The 23469-nt window shown below is 37.7% G+C and overlaps 1 protein-coding gene across 2 annotated transcripts in view; it reads left to right on the forward strand.

The window, feature by feature from the left end:
* The window catches only part of WWC2 (WW and C2 domain containing 2), a 95962-nt gene that overhangs the window by 32351 nt on the left and 40142 nt on the right, over positions 1 to 23469 (forward strand). The window contains exons 2-5 of one of the 2 annotated variants that reach the window (XM_030238833.2): positions 2730 to 2839; positions 15154 to 15357; positions 16355 to 16431; positions 20998 to 21077. In XM_030238833.2, the coding sequence (XP_030094693.2) occupies positions 2730 to 2839; positions 15154 to 15357; positions 16355 to 16431; positions 20998 to 21077 (471 nt within the window). Of the gene's footprint in view, positions 1 to 2729; positions 2840 to 15153; positions 15358 to 16354; positions 16432 to 18057; positions 18195 to 20997; positions 21078 to 23469 lie in introns of those variants that run through there. The other variant, XM_050973509.1, reaches the window with a different exon arrangement.

Consider the following 23469-nt stretch of genomic DNA (forward strand, 5'->3'; position numbering starts at 1 on the left):
ACTTAAGGATGTGATGTCCATGCATGATCCAGCAGAGCAGGATTCATAAAACAAATTGTCCTGTACAGCCTGTCTTTTTGGACCTCTGTCTCCCTCTTCTCATTTTGTTTAAGGTCCAGAGTGGGTCACTTAAGTACTTTTTCGCAGTGTTTTAGTGTCTCTAATTTATGGAGTGTCTGGGATGAGAGAATGGCTGCTATTCATTCCTATCATATCGGGTTTTGGACAGGTGAGAACACCTGGACAGAACATTTGCATGATCAGAGTCAACTAGAGAATGTGCTATTTATAGTAAGAAGTATTTGATTAAAAATAAAATTGGTGTAGAGTACAGATGAAAAGTCAGGAATGTTTATATCCCTGCTGTAGAGGTGATCTAAAAATCATGTCATGTCATGACTGTTCCTAGCTCTGGTGTGTAACTTTGGTGAACCATCTGGCTGTGTTCATATGAGTTTGAGTCCATACTGTGATTTCTATGTTGCTATATGGCATTTCAAATATATTTCCTACTAGAACTACGTGAATTGAGTTTTGAGTTAATGTTTTAATGTTGAGGCAAGGATGACACTGAACTTTATTATTCAGTTTGTTTCACGAACATCTACGCTTGTAATCAAATTTGAGACAGACTTTCTTCACAGGTGGGTGTGCCCTTGAAGTTGGCACATCTTGTTCACATGACTAACCAGACTCACCAAAGCACTGTTGCTTTTCTGTGATTGATGCTTCCTCTGAGCATTAGTGGCCTGGGAACTCTTTGACATGGATGCCATGTGTTCAGCCTGCTGCATGCTACCTGCCTGAAACTGTGCTTGTGTTTATTCTGGATTTGAGAGGCTTCTCCTGCTTTCCTAAAAGCCATCCCTTTCTCTCTAGCAACTACTATTTATAGCAGAACAGTGATCTTTGAAGTGGTGCTGGTAATTATAAGTAGGCAGCATTTGGGCAGGTGTGCTTGTTATGGCAGCCCTAGGCCAGCTGTTGGCCTGCTGAGCTGCACAGATGGACCCTGGCCATGGCAGCATTGCTTCTGCTGCTGCCCAGAGGAGGAGCAAGGTGGCAGGTCAGAGATGAGGTTTCTGGAGAGGCCTTGGAGCAGCCCCACTCAGGGCTGTACCAGTGTCTGGATTTAAAGATGCAGGTCAACAGTGTGAGAGGATACAATACATAGGCTTGGCTTGCTATAAACCTCCTGGCCCTGGAAGTCACTGGCAAGTTGACAGCCTACTTGTGCTGCTTATAATCTGTATTTTTGTATCCTGGTGATCCAAATGCAATTCCACATTGGTAATTTCATCTGTACTTTATAATAGTTTTTGGTGTGTTTAGTGGCTAACATAGCACTTTGTAAGTGGCAATAAATCAGCAGATTTGTGTTATACTTGCATAAATTGAAAAAGAATCAATATTCAAAGCATTTTGAATCCTGAGAGCCTTATTCTTTGTCATTTCTGCACCCCTAGCTTGGAGGAATAATGTTCAACTTAAAGAATTGGTAGGTCATATCCATTGATGATAATGATAATAATAAAGATAATAGTGGGGCAATGATTTCTAAATCAAATTTGTGCTTAAATTTGTTTTTTACAGCAGCATAAAGAAATATTTTTGTAAAGTACTTTCTGTCTGGTGTTTTGTACACAAGATCCAATTCAGTTTGTAAAAGGTAAAATACGCTATTCTTTTCTTTTTCTTTTCTCACAAAAGTGTCAATAAACCTGTTTCTTTTGGTCAGAAATTAATAAAGAAAAAATCCTGAAACATATGAATTAGCTTTTTATTTGTATAGAATTTAAATGGTGAAATGAAAAAAAAGTCTTAGGTGATGAAGCGTAATCAGCAGTGAGCAAAGGAGTGCTGCTTGTGTGTCCCACAAATTTCTCTTCATCATGACACTCTGTGGATTTTTTTTTGAAACTCGAGATATCTACTTAATCTTATTTTCACTATGGCAACAATAAAACCTTAAATCTCTTGTTCTTTCTATTAAATATATCACTGTGTTAGAGATGGTATTTATCTGTGGATTTATCAATAGGAAACTCAATACTATTTTTTTTTTTTTTTAAAAAAGGACCGAAAGATGATCACATAAAGCTTTGCTCAGCCTCAATTGGAAAAGAGCCCATGTATTATATTTATCCCTCTAGTTCTTATAACAAATAGGTGCTCTATTATTAAAGTGAAAAACTTTAATAATCTGTCTTCCTGCAAAAGCAACATGTGAACATCTAAGGCCCATTAAATGTTACTTGTAAAATGTCTACTCTGTGCACACTGCTGCTTGTTTTAGTCAAGTGCAGTGACTGATAAGTGCTGCTAACTGCATCCTAGGTGGCTGTATTCTCTTTTCTGGCTTTCTGTGGTCATTAGAAGCAGTGATCTTGGAATCTTGTGCTCTCTTCGCTGACTCAAGGTTGAAGGGTCCAGTTTTCCTGGGGACAAATAGGAATATAGATAATTTATTCTTTTTAAAGCTGTTGGTTGTTGTTTAATTTTAGACTGTCAGATGCGAAGGGTGTTGCAGTGGATTTCTCACTCGAGTTCCTGTACTGAAAAATGTTTGCAATAATATGTTCAACTTTAAGAGGAAAAAACCCAACTTGCTCTCCTTTCTCCCTGCTATGTTTCTTTACCTTCTGTCATAATAGAATTAGGAATTAATATGAATAACAGACCTATGGAAGAAAGAAAAGCTATATCATTGAATTGTTTCCTCGTTGTAGGTTAACAAAGCCCTTGTCGTTTGCGGATTGTGTTGGGGATGAATTGCCCTGGGGATGGGAAGCCGCGTACGATCCTCAGATTGGTGTGTACTACATTGACCACGTAAACCGTAAGTACTTTTTGGTTCGCCACGTCGGTTATAAAAGACAGCTCATCTTCATTAGACTCAGAATTCTTAATTAGAATCAAAATGCTGGGGAAAATTTCCCCTTTGGTATAACATTATTGGCTTTTAAATGCTTGAGAGAAAATCTGCTGGTACAAAATGGCAATGTCTCTTTCTATGTATATTTCTAATTGCATGGTAAATATGTCTAAAGCGTGTAAAACTAGCAAAATGTGAAATACAATGCTATTTAGGCCTGCTGAAATGAATATATTCCTGAAAGCATTTCTATTTTCTCTTCATACATTTATTACTCCATATTGATATGTTTTTCTATTTTCCCAGAAATAGTCTTTAACAGCACAATAGCAAAGGTTCTATTTGAGATCAACACCTGAATCTAGGTATGTGCATCTGTGCTAGCAGTACCTACACTTACCTAAAAATTAGCAGGTATCTACAGCCATTTCAGATGCTTGAAGTTAGCAGAGGCAACTGCACAGGGTCAGTAGATGTGGCATGGACAGTAAGAGACCAGTGGCCTTCTGAATGGCATCTCAAATGTACAGGCAAGTGAATCCACCCTGCCTTGTCTAAGCCACTTTTGCAGTCACAAGATCTCTAGTCAGTACAGTTGGTGTAATGTAAAATGTGATGTAGCTGACTGGTTGGCTGTCTGCTTTGCAGATGAGATGATTTAACCTCCTTTGGTTGGGTTGGACTAGAACTCTGATAAGTAGAATGGGACATTAGATATCAGCTGTGCTGTTAAGCACCTGCACATAAACACCTAATATTGAACTGTATCCCACCCAATAGCCTCACGTGTGCTCTTAATTACAAAGCCTTGCTTTGCAATGAGAGTCCTCTGATCTTACATATAGTATTAGACACTCAGGAACTTTTAAACATGCAAGCATCCTTGACTGAGTTCAAAAGGTGAAGAAAGTAAAGGGTTTTCTTTTGAATCTAAATGGGATTATCAGCATAAACTTGTCTCTGACTTCTGCTTTGGCCAAAATTATACGGCATACACCAGTAAAAATTTGAGAGCCAAGTTTCATTTCTGGGTGTTTTGAGAGTGCTTTCAGGTCTCTGTGCTCTGATTGTGCTCTATTTTTTTCATGCATGTTCAAATTTTTTAATCAGTTCTAAAAACCTCTGGTAGCTTTGTTGCCTGTTTTATTAAGAAAGAATTTAACTGATTTCTTTACTCTTAAATTATGCACAGTTATTCCTGTGCATTGAAAGTGAATTCCTGAATATTAGGAGCTATTCATGGTTTGAAATTTTGATATACTTAAAGGTAGTTTCCATCCCTTGTTTGTTCAGTAGTGCTCTTGATTCCTCTTACATTAATATGTGTATTTCTTTGTAGCAAGTTTAGCGAAACTTATTGTAAAGTGGTGTATTTTAGTTTTGTACACTGTATTTTGCACAGTGTTTTGGTGAGAGTACTCTTCAGTTGCTGGGAGGTAAACTGCCTAAGAATCTTACAAGTAGGTGATTTATTTGATGCCTCAGATATGGACATGATAACTTCTACTTCATCTGACTAGGGCGCGTGCAGTGTTTTGATGCTGTTGAAATCTCTGGTATGGAGGTCACTTGAAATGAGAGGAGATAAGCCTTTCTAGAAACCAGGTTTTGTGTCTGCTTAGTGCTTTATTAGTTTTGTAACAAGTCAGATGTGCTGAGTATGCTTTTTGGATTTGAACTGTTAAAATTCCCTGTCAGGACAATGGCTATGTTAGAACAAGGAAGACTCTTTTACTCTTTTGAAAGTGTATTAAGTCTTAATTCTGTAATAAGTGTTAATTCTCTCTGCTACTGGACAAAGAAGCCAAATAAGGGAGAAAAACTGTACCTACTGCTAAGAGGAAGAACAAATAGATGCCTGAAAAACAGGTTGGATAAAGTAGAATTTCAGGACTCATAAACAGCAGCTTGAGGGATAGCACCTTGGGAAGAAATCTGCTCCCATGTGTTAGGTAGGGAGAGGTGACTAACGATGCTTCATGTTCACTGCCGTCTGGCTGGATTTATTTCAGCAAAACGTTTGAGTGAAGGCCCACTGAGTCTCTCCTTTGGCATTCCATAATTAATTATTCTGAACAACTTCTCTCTTATCTGTCCTTTTTCTCATTTGTTTTTCTAGTGTTGTTCCTACTGTGTGCCTCTCTACAAAGGTCCACATTTGATCCAACTGTGAAGTTTTAGGCTGTCCACAGGACTTGGACCAGTTTTACTATGATGACTCCAATTTTATTACATTTCTCAAGCCATTCCAGTGAGCTATGGAGGAGTAGGTTGTTACTCATGGTTGTTCCCTCCTTTTCTATAAAAATGTGAAGTTGAAAATGTTAAGGGTGGAGTTTCCATTAATGATCAGATAGGTACTTGCTGCAGTGGATATTGACAAAACTCCCCAATAATTTAGAGAAAGCAATTGCACCTTGCAAAGTTCTTAAACTTCTACAGAATTTTTATAAAGTCATTTTTTTCAAAAATTATGTAAATCAATATACATATTAGTTTTTTCAAAATACTTTCCTCATCTGTGCAATTATTTGTCTTGATCTTTTTCCTTCCCTTCTCCCAACATAAACCTGAGAAAAGCCTACTTTTCTCTTCCGCAGAGGGTTAAGAGTTGTCTAGGAGCAGTCTGCAGATGTAGAACAATCCCTCAGATTCTCTTGATGTCAATATGTTTAAGGATAATTTAGTTTTATTATAATCTCGCATTTTCAGTATTTTCTATATTTTTTTTTTTTTTCACCCCCAAATACAGTTTGGGTTTTTCAATAGCCTTAGAGCTTTCTCATGATCCTTTTGGATGATGTAGCCCATTCTGAGAAGCACTGACTGAGGTCATTACTTTATGAATATATTACCCCAATTAGGAGTTTTAATGTGATGCTTTCAGCTTCAAGGGAGCCCAGATTACAGGCCATCTGGCAAGGCAGAGAACATGCATATGATCTGGGTAGCTAATACTGTAAGAACTTAAATGCTTACCCTGTGCTTCAGTAGCAGCCTTTGTTAGAGGATGACTGAAAGGATATTGTTTGGTGGGCAGGGCCTGAAGAGTTTGTTTTGTGCAAGATCCTTATTACCCTGGTTTGGGAGAGCCCAAAGATTTTATGACTTATGCTGTTGACTCCTATAATCATTATTGAATACCTGTTCTCATGTGTTCATCTACTTCATCTAATTTGCTAACATTTACTAATTTTGCTAAACAACATGGTTAGGAACTCAAGGCCATACTAAAAATAACACATAACATATTACTCCACTTTATTTCATATATCTGCAGGTGAAGTTATCACTTTCAAATTTTTTCCAATTCTTCTGTAGGGTTTTCCACATCAAGCATTAAGTGTCTGAGATGTAAACATTTATGTTCTTAGAGCCTGGATTTGCAAACACCTTTAAGCTGATATAATCTTTGAAAGTATTGTTCCTTCTCTGTTGCTACCTCTGGCCTTTTGTTCTGTCTCTGCAATGTTTTTGCTTGTAATGCCATGAACATTTGCATGGCCAGACAGTGAATCAGATCAGGGAGCTGATTCAAGTTGAAACTAATCTGGTATGGGGGGTGGGGGAAAGTTGCTATTTGTTCTCCTTTCCACACCTCTATTTATGCAAGCGAGAAAAGGAAGGTGACCTGGGGATATGAATGAACAGTCAGGTGGAAGAGATGGAGGGATAGCTACTTTTCGCAGTAGCAGTGGTTAAAGGCATTTTGAAATTACACCCTTGAATTTTCATCCGTTCCGTGCCAGAAAACAGTTTTAACTCTGAGGCTGTGACTTCTCAGGTGGTGGTGGCAGTTGAAGTAGCAGCCATTGCTTGATCCAGTTCCTGTCCCCACATTGTGTCCACATGAGGATATGCAGTAAACATGGACAACAGGGAAGTCCTCTGCTTCCTGAGGTGTGAGTTGTTTTCCATCTCCTCTCCCTTTCCCCAGCTGCTCAGGTTTTTTGATCTGGATCAATCTATGGTATGTTTAGATGAACAGTTGTGCAGGTAGTGGCAGAAAGAAATGGAAACTTCTGGTTTGACAAGCATGGTCTAAGGGGATCCCATACTGCGACAAGTTCTCCCTTGCCTTCAGCAACCTACCTGTTCCCAAATAACTTACCCCATTTACTTTCAATTCTTATCTTCTCAAATAAGTCTCAGGAATAACAAGGCAAATGGTTGTTTTCTTCATTGCATTGATCTAGTTAACTCATAAAACAAATACTCTGCTGTTGGTAATGTTTAGTGGCAAAGGTGGCAGAATGGCAATGGGTGATGGCGTTTAAAAGATAACGATAGGAAAAAGTAGTTTTTCCTAGCCCTGTGCAATTTCAGACTATCACATCACTTTCTTTTTGCCAGTCTGCACTTTGTATTCAATATGATGATTTTTCTCCCTGAACTCCACCTAGCACTTTTCTTCAAAATGGAGTTGTACTACTACCTTCTCTGCTTCTGCTGCTCCTCCCTACTTAATTTTAACTGTCTCTTTTGGAAGCATAAATCTTTCCCAGAAACATCCTTTCATCCACAAAGAAAAGGAAAATTGAGTCAGTGATGCTAAAAAAAAAAAAAAAAAAAAGTGAAAAGTCTAGCTGTTTACACTGTTTCACACTTGCAGCACAATATTTTAACTATAGATGTTCTATTTCTTGTTGTTATCTTAAAAGTTTTCATGCTAGTTTATACTTGTGCAACTGGTTTATCTAAGACAGGGACTTTTGTGGACAGACTGCTCCAGCCTGGGAGTCTAGTAAATCTGCATCTATGAAAGCAGGCTGGATTGATTTTCAGAAAAGGAGGAATCTGCAAATCCCACCACGAGTCTGTAATTACTGGTAGCTTGAGGGAGTCAAATGCATATCATCATGGGAACTGTTTGTTCCCATGACCTGCCACCATCTTCTAAGCAAGTGGTGGCATGCAATCAATTGTGAGGACTCTGCTGTCAGCAAACACACGTGGCAGAAACCCAAGTGTGATATTTTTACCCTGAATCTTTTTTGCAGGTATTTTCTCTGCATTCTGGCTGTAGGAACAGATTAGAGTAATCTGGTGCATGCTGGCTACAGAAGGGGGGCTCAAGTAGTGAAGGCTCTGGATAAAACATAGTTTTACCTGCTGGCATTTATGTTAAGATCATGCTTGCATCTTTTTCTTATGTCTTTGTTCTGCTAGCCGTGGCAGCAGAACATTACCTGCTTACTTGATAATGTTGAACAAAGTCCTCAGAGTTTTTACTGCATTTCACTCTGAAATATATAAGCATATTCTGCCCCATATCTAGAGGAAACTAATAGTAAAAATCTTTGAATTAATCTTTTTTTTGAAATCTGCTCATACTTGGCGAGTATAGCTGGAAAAAGTTTTCATTTTGTCTCATTGCCCAAATTCAAGCACAAAATTATTTAATGGAAAAGTGAAGAAAGTGTATGGAAGAGAGGGGTCACTTTTTGTGTGAAAGTTTGATGGCAGGAAACAAGCTCTAGAGACGTCAGTTTTGAACATACTCTAAATAATCTGGTTTTCATCCATGTCTCTCTTTAGAACCCATATTCCATTTAATTATGTGATAGAATGTGATTTTCTTTGAGTATCAAGCAATGTGTTAGATCATTTTTAATATGTCATCTTTTTGGCTTGCATGGTCTTACTGTCTCTGTAATGTGCAATTCTTTATTTTTATGTACCTATTGAACAAAAATGTCAGTACGAAATGATGAAATATTTACTTGTGAAACCTTCCACAAATTTTTGAGTACAAATTGCTTTTATAGTTGTTTGAGTTTGAATTGCAAGTATTTTAAAAAACAGGGGGAAAAGAAAGGAGTAAGGAAAAAAATACAGAAAGCATTTGCCATGTAAACAATAAAGTACATTTCTTAAGACAGTCTAGTAACACTTGGTTATTCTCCCTAAAACTAGCAAAAGTACTGAAGGGTTGAAGGCCGGTTTGTTTATCAAACAATGTGGGATATACTTGTAGAATAAATATATCCATAGTGATTGTGTAATGCTGTTGATAAAATTGCTTTAATCAACCACCACTTTACCTAACTTGTACTATCCTGTGGTAGCTGGTATCCAGCAACAATTTTTCCTCTTCTGATTTTATATGTCAGAGGGTTGTTCTTGGTTTTGTTGTGCCATCTTGAGACATTTTTGTGCAAGTTACCATTAAAATCTTGATTCCCCTTTGCTGTGCCTGGCCCTAGTTTGGTTTGCCTGCAGCCCTTAACCAAGAGCTTGCCCTCAGCATGCAGCAGGATGCTTTGAAAGTATCTCCTTCTCAAACCACCTCCATGGAATAGGATGTAATCCTGCCAAAGCAAAGTTGTTGAGAACTGTTGAAAAACCAATCTGTATTTAGCTGGTACTCTTCCTTCAGCAGCTAGGTTCAGGAGCAGTTCCAGTGGTGAGGGATCCTGAACGCATTCGGCTGTTGGCTTTAGGGGTTCGGGTCTGAACAACTCCCTTGAAGGTGGGGTTTGTTTGGCTGGAAGGGGTGGTCCTGCAATTATTATGCAAGATAACCAGAGATATCAGGTGTAGTGGGGTTATCTTTTCATCACTTATTGTTTCAGGCAGAGAAATTGCCACCTTGACACAGAGTATCGAGCTCAACCGTGACATGGAGCAGTAGTTCTGCAGCATTCACAGCTACCCTTTTCAGGGCTCAGCCACAGCAGTTCTGTTGCCTCCTGTCTGGTAGTCCAGGTTTCCAGGCTTGGGAATATTCTGTAAGTTACTATATGAGGGAGAAGTACACAATATTGATGAGTAGATCCATATTTAAGAATGCAATGGATTACTAGATCTGTAAGTAGGCTTACTGTTGCCAGAAAAAAGATCTTTCCCCAGCTGGGTTGTTCTTCCTACTTTGTACTGGCTCACTGGACCATGCCACAACTCACCTAACCTTCTAGTACATGGTGTGTCTCCCTTCATGTCATCTTCTAGAGTCAGGTAGTGTTTGGGTGGGCTTAGTACATCAGATAATCTGTCCTGGATTGAGTAAGTACCAGACTGTGTAGAAAGAACATGTGAATGTCTAATGGTGGGGACTGTGGGTTTGAGGTGACATGGTAGAAACCATCACTAAAAGAGACAAAAAAGAGAGCTATTACACAGCTCCAGCTGTGGCATGCAACTCTCCCCTGTTCTCCTTCCTACAGATCTTACGTCTCTGGTCCTCATTTCTTGCCAGGTCAATTAATTTCCCTTGGCATCACCTCTCTTCTGAGATGGTGATCCCAAGGGAAATTAATTGACCTGGAACAGTTACAAACTGAAATAATATGGGCATATGTTTAAACAGATGAGACTTCTCTCTTCAGAATGCAAAGTATGTAATTGTTTTGTCTCCTCTTGGTGTGTGTGTGTCCTCCTCAAGTAGCAATCTAGCATATCTGGCTTGTTTTTTTAGAGGGACCTCTTGAGAGTATTTGTTCTCTAACTGTGTTGCCTGAATTCAACTGTCTCTGACTGAACACAACTTACATGTGGGTTGTTCTAGAGCCAGTCAATGCTATTATTTTCTTTGGCAAGGGGAGATGTTGGAAAACTATTGCTTCCACATATTGTTAATCCTGTAGTAAAATGTCCAATTCTCTTATGTCTAGCTGTGGGGCGTCAGGGAGCCATTCCTTTCCCAGTGGGATTGTAATTCCATTTATTTTAGGGAAATAAGATTTACTGCTGATAAAGTAATAGTTTCCTTCTGTTTAAGTAGACTGTAAAAATGTGTCAGAACTTCTTGCTAGCAGACAGGAACGTAACATGTGAAAATATCTAATTTTAAAAAATTTGGCATGCCTGACTCTCACCTGTATCCAATGTATAATATATATCCTATGTATAATTACAAAGACATGCATAATATTGCTGTCCTTGAAGCATGCTCTTGCCAAAAGAAGAATAAACAAAACTTCCAAGACATTAAGTCAGTCCTGACATTTTGATTTTGAATTACTTTTCTGGCCAGACTTTTTTTTTTTTTTCCTCTTCTGAGTTTAAGTGTATCAAACTTTGCTGGCAGTGAGCCAGGAAGAGTGCATTCCATGAACAGCAGTGTGATTAAAGCCAGCACAGCTTCCTCTTCTATGTTACAGTGCTGTGATCATTTCAGTGACAGGAACGTCCTTGGGTGGAGCATGCCATCCTGCCATTTGTGTGGTTCCGCTGGGTGAGACCACAGAATTTCCCCCCAGCATGTATAGTCACTCAGATCTGTAAAAATAGGAGGAAATAAACTGCTTGTTTGTTGGGTTTTTTAATACATTTATTAACTATGCACTTGCAGTAATTTGTTTCAAGTTTAATTAATTTGTTTTAAATTAAGTTATCTTAATGGAATTGAATAATTTTGCTTTGCAAGAACCTTTGCTTACATGATGCTAAATCCAGGTCAAATTAGGAATAGGTAACCTGAGTATTACTCACACTGCCATCCTCTTCATTCTGTTACTATGGATCACTATTTTTGCATTGTGATTGAACAGAAGAAGTTGATATACACAATTGATTTTTAATCTAAGTTGTGGTCTTCATAGAGCCTGGTGAAGCCTACTTGTTTAAAGATCCATTTGAAGTAGATTCCTTTCATTCATACCTAAGTTTATGCAGAAAATGTTGGAGAGGCCCTGCCAAGAGGAGGTGATTTGGTAATTTTCCACTGTTGATTATTGAAGTCCAGTTTGCATTTTCTAGAACATTTTCAGATGCAGCTCTACAGCTCTGTCTAGTGTTCATTACCAATGCTTACTCCTCACCTGAGGAGCAGAAATAACATCTCCCCATCTGCCCAGCTGGCAATCTGCTGCATTATTCGAGTCTACTGCAGACGGGGTTATAGGGCATCCTGTTGCAGTCCCCAGTGGGAACATTTATCTGCCTTAGAAAAGAAATGAGATCTCCCTACTTTATTTTACATTAGCTGTTGAATAATAAGGGGAGGAAAAAGTTTGGGTGTTCTTTGTGGTTTAAATCTCACTCTGGTTTAAGCATGAAAGGCTTCACAACTCATTTGCAAATGTTCGGGAAACTTTTCCCTCACTTACTTGCATGTAACTGTCCCAATAATATTCTTGTGTGTACAAGTTTGACCTTAACAGCAGGTGCTTGAAAAATGCTTGTCCAAGGAAAAAAATCCTTATCTTTTCTGAGGCTTTATTCTGAGAAGTATAAATATTTGTTTTTGAAAGAACGCTGCTTTAAAGAAAATTATCAGCTCTTGGAAGGTGTATGTGCTCAAATGAACATACTTTTCAGTGCTACATTTCAAAATGTAGTGCTACAGAAACAGAAATATAGTTCTGTCTTTGGGGTTTTTTTCCTCTGTGGAGGAAAGCCTACTGATGAAAATAGAGATAACTGAAAAGTACAGATAACAAACATATGGTGCTGTTATACAGGCACATGTTTTTAGAAATATGTCTATATATGTGTGTGTGTGTATATATATATATACGAACAACTTGCCAGACAAGAGATATGCATTTATTTTCGGGTTTTTTAATTCATACTATTTAGGAAAGTACATAGGAAAATTCTCCAGTCTTCTCTGTTTGGTAAAAGTTGAGTAACAATTCTAGGATATTCATTCCATACTGCTTTGTTTTTTCCACGGTAATGTATTTTCACAACTGAGTATTTGTTCCAGAATAAATACATGCAGTTAGAATGGACTGAGAATAATTTGACCAGCCAATGTACCTACACATGCAAATACTCAAATGTTGGTATGCTGAAGTTAGTGTGCAGTTTTTTGAAATGCAGGGTCACCTTTAACTCATTTATGACTGTCAGTATAAAAGATGCTAGCTCACATAATCATAGTTTTGTTTTGTACTTGCAGCTCAGAGAAGCAAAAAGGAAATGTTTGATTGTATTTGTCAGCAATAGAAAATAATCTGCTGTTGATCAGCTTTGTCCTTCTCTTGCAGTCACAAGGACAGGGCATCTGTAGGCCACGTTTTAGAACTCTGCGGGCTACATTTGGTCTTTGGGCTGCATGTTGAGCAATCCTCACTTAAAACCTACAAAGCAATTACCTACAACATGCTCGAAGATGAGACCTTCCAATCTTGTAAGATTATTTGGTGTCTGCTGGTTGCAGACACCAAAAAACACAATCACATCATTACATTCATCTAAAAAACCACCATAACTGCATTTATCGTATTTGATCATTGACCCATGAGAATTCTGCTTCATGCTCTTCAACCTGCTTCATAAAAAAGGACAACTCTGGAAAGCAGCACTTCTTATCTTGTGTAAATAACTGTGAATGTGCAGTGTGTTAAAGCACAACAACAATAAGTGGGCACAGATAGGAACATGTGTTGACCATTTAGGAGAGAAAAGGTATTGATTTGCTTCTTTGTGTGCCCAATATCTTTGTGTAAAAGAGCAGGTGGCTATAAACACGGATGTAGGTGTATGTGTGTCTGTAGCTATAGTTAGTTTTTTTTGAGAGAGTGTTCCTGTTGGAGTTATTGGAAAACCAACTGTGTATAAAGCTTTTCTGCTTTAATCTTTTATGCACCACACTTGGGTTTATGTGGGTTATTCTCTCTGTGCATTCACTGTGCACATCCAAGAAATGCCTTTCCCGAGTAGAAATGTCACATTTGTAAATGGTGAGGGAGGGTGTTTATGTATTTAATTGTTTTTAAATGCATCAGTAGTTCCATAGAGATTGTCAGTTTAGGATTCTACAGGGTTTGTTTTATGGGATGCTGCTTTTTCTTTGTATGTGTGGTATTAACAAGAGAAAATGCTTTTGAAAAACTGGTATTTAGTCACTGTTAGAAATCGTTATTAACCAGATCCTGTCCTTATCAGCTTTTGCTGTTACAAAATATGTTTTCTTACATGGAGTTGAAAGAGTGCCTTCTCCCAAGAGTGCACTTCAGCTACTGTTTAGAGCAATCATGTTGGTTTGGCTGCAGTTCTTTCTTCTCTCCACATCTTCAGCCACTTGTTCCCATTTTTCCCACCTGCATTGATTCCCACAGTAAGGCAATTCAGAGGACTAAATTGACAGAAATCTAACAGAAATCTAATAGAGAATAAATGTGCCTCCTGCTTTTGCAGAAAAATTCTGAAGCGAATACTTTGCACTTAAATATTTTGGTACTGAATGTTACTTTTTATCTCTGTAATCTATGCAGATTTACAGTATGTAATTAAGGAAGAGTGGTGCACATTTGCATTTAGATTTCAAACTTTTCATGGCTATGTCTTGTGGGAATATTTTTGTACTTAGTACAGCTTTAGAGGAAGAATATTCATTGTATAGCTTCAAAAAGTGCTGACCTAAGCCAGGAAATATTGATAAGTTTGAACATTCAACCATATATAATCTTCTTTGTATGTTTGCATTAGAAATGAAATCTTAAAATCTTCAATTAGATCGATCTTATGTCACATCTCTGTTATGTCTGATCCTCTTGTTTATGTATCCTATGCAAGTCCTGTGTGTGGCTGCTGGACTTAAAATGTTACCTGAAGCCCTTTGTAAATTAAAGGCCTGTTCCAGCCTACTCATTTTTCTTACCTGAGTAGTCAGTGAAAAGAAGGAGGCACCTCAAAAAAGCAGTTTGGTCCCACATATCTTGGACACCTGTCTTTGAGAGACAGAAGTGCCCTCTGAGGGCAGCCCTGTCTATTGGCCATAAAAGACAGCTGTGTGTTGGATCAGATGTCTAGCAGGCACAGGGATAGAGTTAGGTGAGGTGAGCTGGAGAGTTAATGATCTATTATTCAGTTACAGGGGGAAAGATAAAATTGTTTTCATAGAGCAAAAGGAGAGAGATAACCACTAAAAACATGAATAACATATGGCTGTAAAAAATAATGAAGTGGGGAGGAAGGGAGTTTAAAAAACTGTAATAGTTAAGATTGCTTTTAGTTTTTGTTCAAAAATGCATTGTTTAAGATGTCATTGAAAGACTTTGTTGATCCTATTATTTCCAAATACTCTAATGCAAAATATATTTTCTTTTTGAGTTTTAGGATGTTGCTAATTCAAGGTTGACAACATGGGAATGATCTGCATAAGCATTTGCCTATTTTACTCTAATTTCTAATTTTGCAACTGATTCCTTGAATTCTGTTTCTTACACACACTGTGATGGCAGAGGAAGTGAAGCATCTGCTTAGTAACCAAAGGCAAACTATGATTTAGACTGCTCTAACTGTGAGTTACAGGCAAAGAAGCAATTTTAGTTGTCAGTGGGTTTCAGCAGAGGTCTCTTTAAATAATTTATTTTTCTCCTATAAAGAAACAACACAAATAGAAGATCCCAGGAAACAATGGCGGCAAGAGCAAGAGAGAATGTTAAAAGATTACCTTACAATAGCCCAGGATGCTCTCAGTACCCAGAAGGAACTGTACCAGGTGAAGGAACAGAGACTAGCGCTTGCACTGGATGAGTATGTACGGTTGAATGGTGCCTACAAAGAAAAATCCAGCTCTCGTACAAGCTGTAAGTACAGTAGAGAATACAATGTAACTTCTTTGATCTCTGCCTTGCAGGGGATCCTGTTTCTCTTTAGGATAAGTTTTCAAGGTTTGCTAAGACTGCCTTGTACTCTGGCCTTTTTAGAGTTAGCATCCCTACATTATTTATTCATTCATTTATTTAAGATGAAGATATTCTGCAGGAGAGAATCCTCTTCTCTCTGATACAATTGAACTCCTCTGAGCAGCAATTTAGAGCAGTTGGCTCTGAAATGTATTTTGTCATGCAGTTTGTTGAGAAAAAATTTTGCCAAATCTACGTTCAAGGTGAGGAGGATCTCCTGCCTTCCTGGCTGCCTGCTGAAATGACACTTCAGTGTTGACAGGTGTCTGCAATAGAAGAAGAAGGGAGTGTGTTGCTGATTTATAGGAACAGCAGACAATAATTTTGTAGCCTGTGTGCTGTAAGCAGGGGTGGAGTATAGATACAGGTTGTTGTCCTGGGCAGGGAATCAGCATCTGGAAAAGCACTGTCAGAGGCCTGTTACTGGATAAACACCTCTGTTAGCAGTAGTGTATTAAAGAAGCATGTACATCTATGGAAGAATTGAGTGCCAGATCTCTGAGACTTCTGAATAAATCCTCTATTTTCCTGAGATCTCCTTAGAAATTACAACTTTCAGGAAGAAAGTGATTGCAGGATGGCTCAGCTAGAAAAATAGGAAGATGGACCAAGAAATAGGAAGTCAGGAGAATATGGTTCTACTTAAGGATGCTGGGATAAGTAAAGGAGGAGAGATACCATATCGTGGTGGAGGGGGAAAATGGGAAAATTTTGATTATTCAGTAGTTATTGCCATGCTGCAATGATGACTGCTCTATAAAAGGCAGTCACTTTCAAAGCATTATATGTTTTTGAGCACATTGTAGGGTTTTGATCAATGTGGATTCATCAGGGAAGGGACTAATTAGTGATCTAAAAGTACTTAAAATATTTGTCTTTTTTGTCTCTTTTAAAAAAGTGTTTTCAGGCTCTTCATCAAGCACAAAGTATGACCCTGACATTCTGAAGGCTGAAATCTCCACTACAAGATTAAGGGTGAGAGTCCTTAACTCATGTTCATTTGGATTCTGTCTGTCAAGTTTATGATTATACAATAAGCATAGCTTGAACTAGCAGATTTGTCTTGTACCCTTGTTCTGAAACCTCCTAATAGTCTAATTAGATACCATTCAGAGGTTTGAAATTAATTTTTAAAGCTGTCTCTGGTACTTCCAGATAACACTTTTTTAGGAAACTTTGACAGATATTCTAATTAGATGTAGGTTTAAATAAATATGATAATTATTTTCAATTGTATGCCTTTGTTTTCTAAAGGAAGAGTAAAAATAGAAAAGTAGTAGGTTAAGGTGAGCTGCAGCTAGATGACTTTTTACACAATCTTTCTTCTGTGAGAAATGCATCGTTAGCTGCTTGAACTGCCTCAGAAGTTTCTGTTGGTTTGAAAAATATTTTTCAATAATGGTGTGAAACCCCTCTGTTATGTCAAAATGGAGCAGTTCAGATCAAGGATGAAAGTCTGTGTTTGGATTTTGAAATTGTTAATGAACACAAATCCAGGATTTGGTCAGCAGTGTTCAGTACAGTTAGTAACAAACTCCATAGAAAGAACTTTGATTCACAGGTTAGTCCCTCGTGAATTTCTCTTGGATAGGGAAGAAATGGTGTGCATGACATTTAAAATATCTATGGGAATTTAATTTATTTCAGCTGTGGCATATAATGCTTTATGGATAGCCTAAACTTTCTGTAGTTAGTAATGAAAAAAATACATCAAAGTCTGCATGGTAAAAAGATAGCACCTCACAGCACAGTTCTTCCATGTGGGCTGAAATACAGACTGCATGGGAGCAGAAGCAGCACAAGTGACAGCATTTACTCAGCTCTTCCTTTGCCCTCTCCTGGTTTGTGCACAGAGCAGCACTCATAGAAACCTCAGAGAGTAACATCCTCCTTCCCCTGCAGTAAGAGTTGTGATTAGGAATCTAAACAATTTATGTCTGAAAGGAGCTGTGGAATAGCTCATTAAACTTTAAAAACCCAGTAAAAATGATGTGTGATGGAGTGCACTCTAAAACTCACGTCTGGATGTTGCCCTCCTGACTACACCTGTTTATCCTTACCAATCTCAATTTGTAGTCCCTTATCCATTAAGGCAAAGGGATGGTGATCAGTAACGGAATTTATTCAAATGCTGGGGGTGGGAAGAAAACTTTTGTAAGCTTAGTAGGGGGAATCAAAGGTAGTAAGGACCTTATGAGGAACAAGAAAGAAGAAACAAGGCAATAGCTTCTTTCTAAAATGAGTGGAACAGTAACAGATGTTTCCTTTGGCAAGGCAAGCACCAATATATTTAGGAAGGTGTTGTTGAAGAACTAAACATGATGAAATTTAAATATAGTCATCTACTTGTCAAGAGGGGAAAATTCAGGCATGGTCCTGTGCTCACTTTTTCCCATTAGCATTGATGGCAGATCTATAAATTGCTCACCAAGGTGAGAGTCAGATATGTTTATCACTTTTTGGAGGTGCTTTCCTCTCTTCATTGTTTCTGGGAGTCAAGGAGCCTAATATCCTGCTGGTTCCTGGTATATTGGCATTGCATAGTCCTGCATATGTGCCTAAAATAGGTGACCTGAATCTTGTCTGCAGAGTTTAGAAGGGTGCAGTCCAAGAGTCTCTATATCAGCATAAAGTGTGTGGTCATCCAAAGCCACTGGATATGAAAACTGAGCTAAGAAAAAGTGGAACCCTGTGATGCTAGGGCTGGAAAGTGGTTGTCATGGAAGATGGCAAGAGAGGTATGGCTGTTACCACAGTTCACCTTTATGTGAATGTTGGAAGATGCTTGCTAATACTCCAGCTTTGGGCATTTTGCAGTATATGCATGCATGGACTTAATGAGAAACAAAGTCATTAGTAAGCTGCCAGCCAGCTACTTAGATTTTGCACTTTGTTAGATCAGTTGTACTAAACATATTTCTTTGTCTGACAGTATCTGGGGCTTACTGGGATCACCAGGTTAACGGTGGCTGGAGGGGGAAACAGCATTTGAGGAAGGTCTGAATTGGCCTTTGGCCTTTTCCTTGTGTGTAATAGACATGTGTGGAGCCTTCTGGATACATGAACTGCCTGTTGTGCAATAGGTCATGGAGAAAATATGACAGAAATCAGACGCCTGTTAAATGAAATAAGAAGGAGAAGAAATATTTTTCTCACCAGACTAAAACTGAGGGATCACATCCTGCAGTAGACTTTTTGAGTGGGACCATTTGGGGTCCTAATTAGCAATCAGCAAGTAACACAAACAGCACAAAGCATTTGTGATCACAGTAAGTTTATGCACATGCAGCAAGTGAGTAGGAAATGCACCTTTATAAAATAACAAGGGGTGGAAGGGCTGGGGAAAGTGTCCATGTTGTTCCAGTAGGACTTGAGTGCTGGGAATAGAAAGAGGTTAGCACAGGAGCTTGCTTGAAGATGTGGTTAGGAGTAGGAAAGAGAGATCTGTCAGGTGACTGAAGATGATGTGCAGAAGCAGTAGGAAGGGGGTGAATGTTAGAACAAGTGAAGAGTTGTGAAAAAGCAGGAGTTACGTGAAAGTTTTGAAGGAGAAGACAAGGAGCCTAAGAACAGTTTAATGCAGGGATGATGCAGTAAACACAGAGGCTATATTACGATGTAGGTCACATCCTCCTAGGATAATGCACCCAACTCACATTTCTTGATAATGAAATGATGATGAAGTACAGCAGAGGACACTCAGAAGATGATCTTGAGGAAAAATGTAAGAGTTTATGAGAGATGCAGTCCTCTGAGTTGAAATCAAGTATGCCTTCTGTTATTAATATAAATACATGCTTCTGATTTTGAGAGGGAAAGGTTTAGCTATTCTGTATTTTTCAGACAAATTCAGATTTGTTTCATATTTTACACATCACTTTAGCTGGAACACAGAGGTGATATCTGTTCATTTTCCTTAACCTTGATCAGAACACTTGAGAAATTATTCTTGGAGTTTTCATAGTAGTCAAGGAGAAAATAGCTGAGGAGCACTGAATGTATACTTGGAGAAATTGTCTATTTGTCATGCTAATTATTCAGTATGGTCAAAATAAAAGCAGTTTTCTGTCAAGTAAAGCAACTAGTGATGATAGTATGTAGTTTCCGAAAGCCTGAACATAATCCCTCATCCAGAGAACAGATTTTGCTTTGAAGAAAATGGAGATTAAAAGCATTTTATTTCTGTCACAGAAAATACATTAGCCAGAAACTGCAAGCTGGAATGTCTAAGTATCATTCACAAACCCCTACAAAGACTGAGTAAATCATTAGTTATTTTAGAAATGTAAAGCATTTTAAGTCTTTTGGAGAGCTGCAGCAGCTGCTGATGCTGAGCACTTTACGTTACCTGGCATGCTGGCAATCATACTTTTTTTTTTGTTCTTTTAAATTATTTTTATTTGAAAAATATCAGCAAGTAGGAAGTCTAAGGGGAAATGAATACAAAATATCTTGAAGGCATATTTTAAAATTAATTTCAGTTAAAATGGTCTTAAGTTCATGATATTAGTATAATAAATTTTTCAAGAGTTTAATATCTGAGGAGCTTATAAAAAAAAGCAAGAATTTTACAGAGATAGGTGACAGAATTGGACTTTTAGCTTTTCCTTTTTTCACCTTAATGATTGGAAAATTAGAAAGCCTAACAATATCTGGCTAGTTTGTAGAGTGCAAACTAGCCAGCTGTGCTTGTATAAATGCCAAAATCTTGGACTCCCCACTTGAAGGAGGCATTTGTCTCTATGGGTTTGTTGATGATTAATTTGTGTTTAAGTACATTCATTTTTAGGTGGTTCCTAAAACTTTGTTTCCTACATTTGGGAAATGCAACATTGAAAATTAAATGGAGGATTTTTTAATTTAATCTTGATTCATAAATATTTTGTAGTATATTCATTTCTGCTGACATCTCAAATAGCAGTATTAAGGTTAAGAAGCAATTGACCATGCAGATTTAGGAAGAGTAGGGAATATTTTTCCAAAGACATTTTTATTAAATAGACACCTATATTTGTTATTTGTATGTCTTCAGTGATTGTTGTCTTTGGATTAAATAAGTGTGAATTATATATTTAGGGATCCAGTGTCTGTAAAGCTTTAAAAGAATGGATGGTTCCTAAGGGAAAAAAGAGTCCATTTTGTCTTTTACCATGCAAATGACTGAACAGCTTCCAGGAATTATAAAGTGAAAATATAATAAAACTAAAAGTAAACAGACATGTCCCTGTAGGACAGTTGGAATGCATGCTTAACAAGTTAGAAGTAAATTACTTGTTAAAGTTCTCTCAGGTTTAATAACACAGTGTGGTATCAATACAAATAAGGAATGTGATTTAATCTGCTTGTGTCCCTTTAATACTAAAGCATGTTGCCCATAGACATCAGGAAGAGATAAGATCCTTTTTTTTTAATGTGTGTCAGTAGAGCAATTTACTCTTCTTCTCTCATCTGATGTAGTGTATACTTTAATTGTTTAAAGCCATGTGTTACATTGTTTAACAAGAGGAATTTTCTAACTCTTGCTTTGATTTAACGCACAAGGTTAAGAAGCTGAAGAGGGAGCTCTCTCAGATGAAGCAAGAGCTGCTGTACAAGGAGCAGGGCTTTGAAACACTGCAACAGTGAGTAAATGAAAATAGTAGAAATTGACTTAATTCAGTCACAGGGTTTCTTTTCTTTGGCATGGAATTAAATCTGTTTTATCTGAGAGAATTATTGTAGAGAAAAATGAGAATCTAATAACTGTTAGGAAATGGAAAATCTGTGGACGTGGCAACCCTTTTGTGCAACTGTTAACATAAGAAATTTATCTCCCCTCTTTCTTTTTTTTTTTCTTTTTTTTTTTCTTTTTTTTTTTTTCTTTTTTTTTTTTTTTTTTTTGTCATGGGGTAGCTTGTGTTGCAAAGAGGCAGAAAAAAGGGCAGTGGTCAGGGGACCCAAGGACAAAATCAGCTGTTTTCTGTGTCCGATTAAATTTTTTTTTAATTTTTGAAAAGGTACTTAGGTCTTTCTTTCCTCTTTCCCCACCTATGAACTCAAAAGAAAGAGAAAAGTGCTGTTCTTGGAGGTACAAATGGTACACAACTCTGCAGGGTTGGAAATTAGTCACAATTTGAGGATTAGAGACCCGCCTTTCTTTGTTCCAGTTGCTGGGATGCCTGGTGTCCAAAGGGCTGGTGCTGAACCGGGTGAGCTTTCTGGGTATTTAACCAGATAGATTACTAGGGAATTAATTTTTTTCAGTCTAAGAACTCCCTGCTGCTCCTGCCTTCCAACATTAGGCCCTAAAATACTAAACATTACTGGAACTGTCACCATAAAGAACTTGCTGCACAGGAAACCTTGCTAACAAGTGTGTTTTCTTGAGTAAAGTGAAGAGGAATTTATTAATGCTAGCAGTTTTCCACATTGTGGTATGTACCCATACATTAAGGATGCATTTCCACAGTAAAATGCTGAGCTGCTTGCCCTTAGTAGTTCCAGTAGCAGAAGCAATCCTCAGCACATTAGGAAGATGCCAGTTAAGTCTCTATTCTCCTTCATTTTGACTAAAACAGAAATATAAGATTTGTCTGTTACTTATATATATAGACCAGCAAGGATAGTTGATTGAATTTAACCATGAATCAGATCTCATTCATAGTAAAATTTAAAAGAAGAAAGACATATTGATTCTAAAGCTTAAGGTAATAAAAACTCATGCTGCTGTCCCAGGATTAAAGGTTAGCCAATCATGCTGGTTTTATTATATTAATTCAACAATGAAGTATTGTTTTAAAGCAGCTTGCCCACAAGCCATTTTGATAGGAATCCAAAGCATGTTTCAGGAACTGTCAACAGCATTCCACAGAAACACAATGGACGTTTGTTTTTAAAATTCAGTCAGCCACTTTCAAACAGTACTAATCCCATTAATTTAAAACAGGATGATGGAATATCTTATATATCAGAGATCCTTCTTGTCTATCTTAATTATATACAGAATAAAGCAGTAGCAATTTGAATGTGGCATGTCATATTACTAGACAGCATGTGGTGTATTACCCAACCGTTCATTCATGATCCCAATTGTTGTTGTATCCTGTATCTATTTGACCTTAGCAACCTGGTAAGTTACCAAAAATTGAGAGTTGTCAGACAGTAATAGCCTGCCTATGAAAGAGTTTGAGGAACTTTCAAGCTAAAATAAATATGTCCTTGAATAGGAATGATTGCCAAGTCACAGAGGTATTTTCCTTACACAAATGCATTTTAGTTTTCACAAAAACTGGAATGTAGGAAAGGAGAACAGACATGCTCACAGCTTTACAGACTGCTTTACAACTTTGATATTTTTGTGGCTAAAACTTTAGAAAAATAGAATACAGTTACAGGTGTTTTGTGCAAGTTGCTGTTCTTGCTGGGGATGCTCATGATCACTTCTGGTTTGTTCATTCCTCGCTGACAAGGCTTGTTAACTTCCAGCAAAGATGATGGATGATGATAAAAAACAGAAAACCAATTGTATTATACAAGAATTTATTCTCTACTAAATGCTTGATTTTTATCAAGATGGCTGTTGGCTGGTTTTAATTTTTGAAGCACAGCTGCAGTCATTTTCATGATGCTATGAAATACTCTGTTAAACTAGAGACCGGAGAAATGTGTTTACAAACTGTAGTTCTTGAAGAAAATATGGAAATACTAAAATGAATCATCTTTTTATCTCTAAGTTTAGGGTAGCCTTTTATTACTTTCAGGTTTCAGTTTCTAAAATCATTGGTAGTTCAGGAATTTAGGTTCAGGAATTGTCCAATCTATGACATATGGTATTAATTATCCAGAGATTTTGTGAATAAAGAGCGCCTGGTGACTGGCTGAGCAGAACAGCTGTTCCAGACAGTTAATGCCCAGGATTAGAGTGAACTAGAGGGAAGCTGAGACAAGAATGGTGCTGGTTATGTTTCTGCTCAGAAAGGCTGATTAGTACCAAGAAGCCAGCCTGTCTTTCTGTGTCCCATTGTGGGTTTGGGT

This window comes from Serinus canaria, chromosome 4 (assembly GCF_022539315.1).
Source record: "Serinus canaria isolate serCan28SL12 chromosome 4, serCan2020, whole genome shotgun sequence".
Classification (NCBI taxonomy): Eukaryota; Metazoa; Chordata; class Aves; order Passeriformes; family Fringillidae; genus Serinus; species Serinus canaria.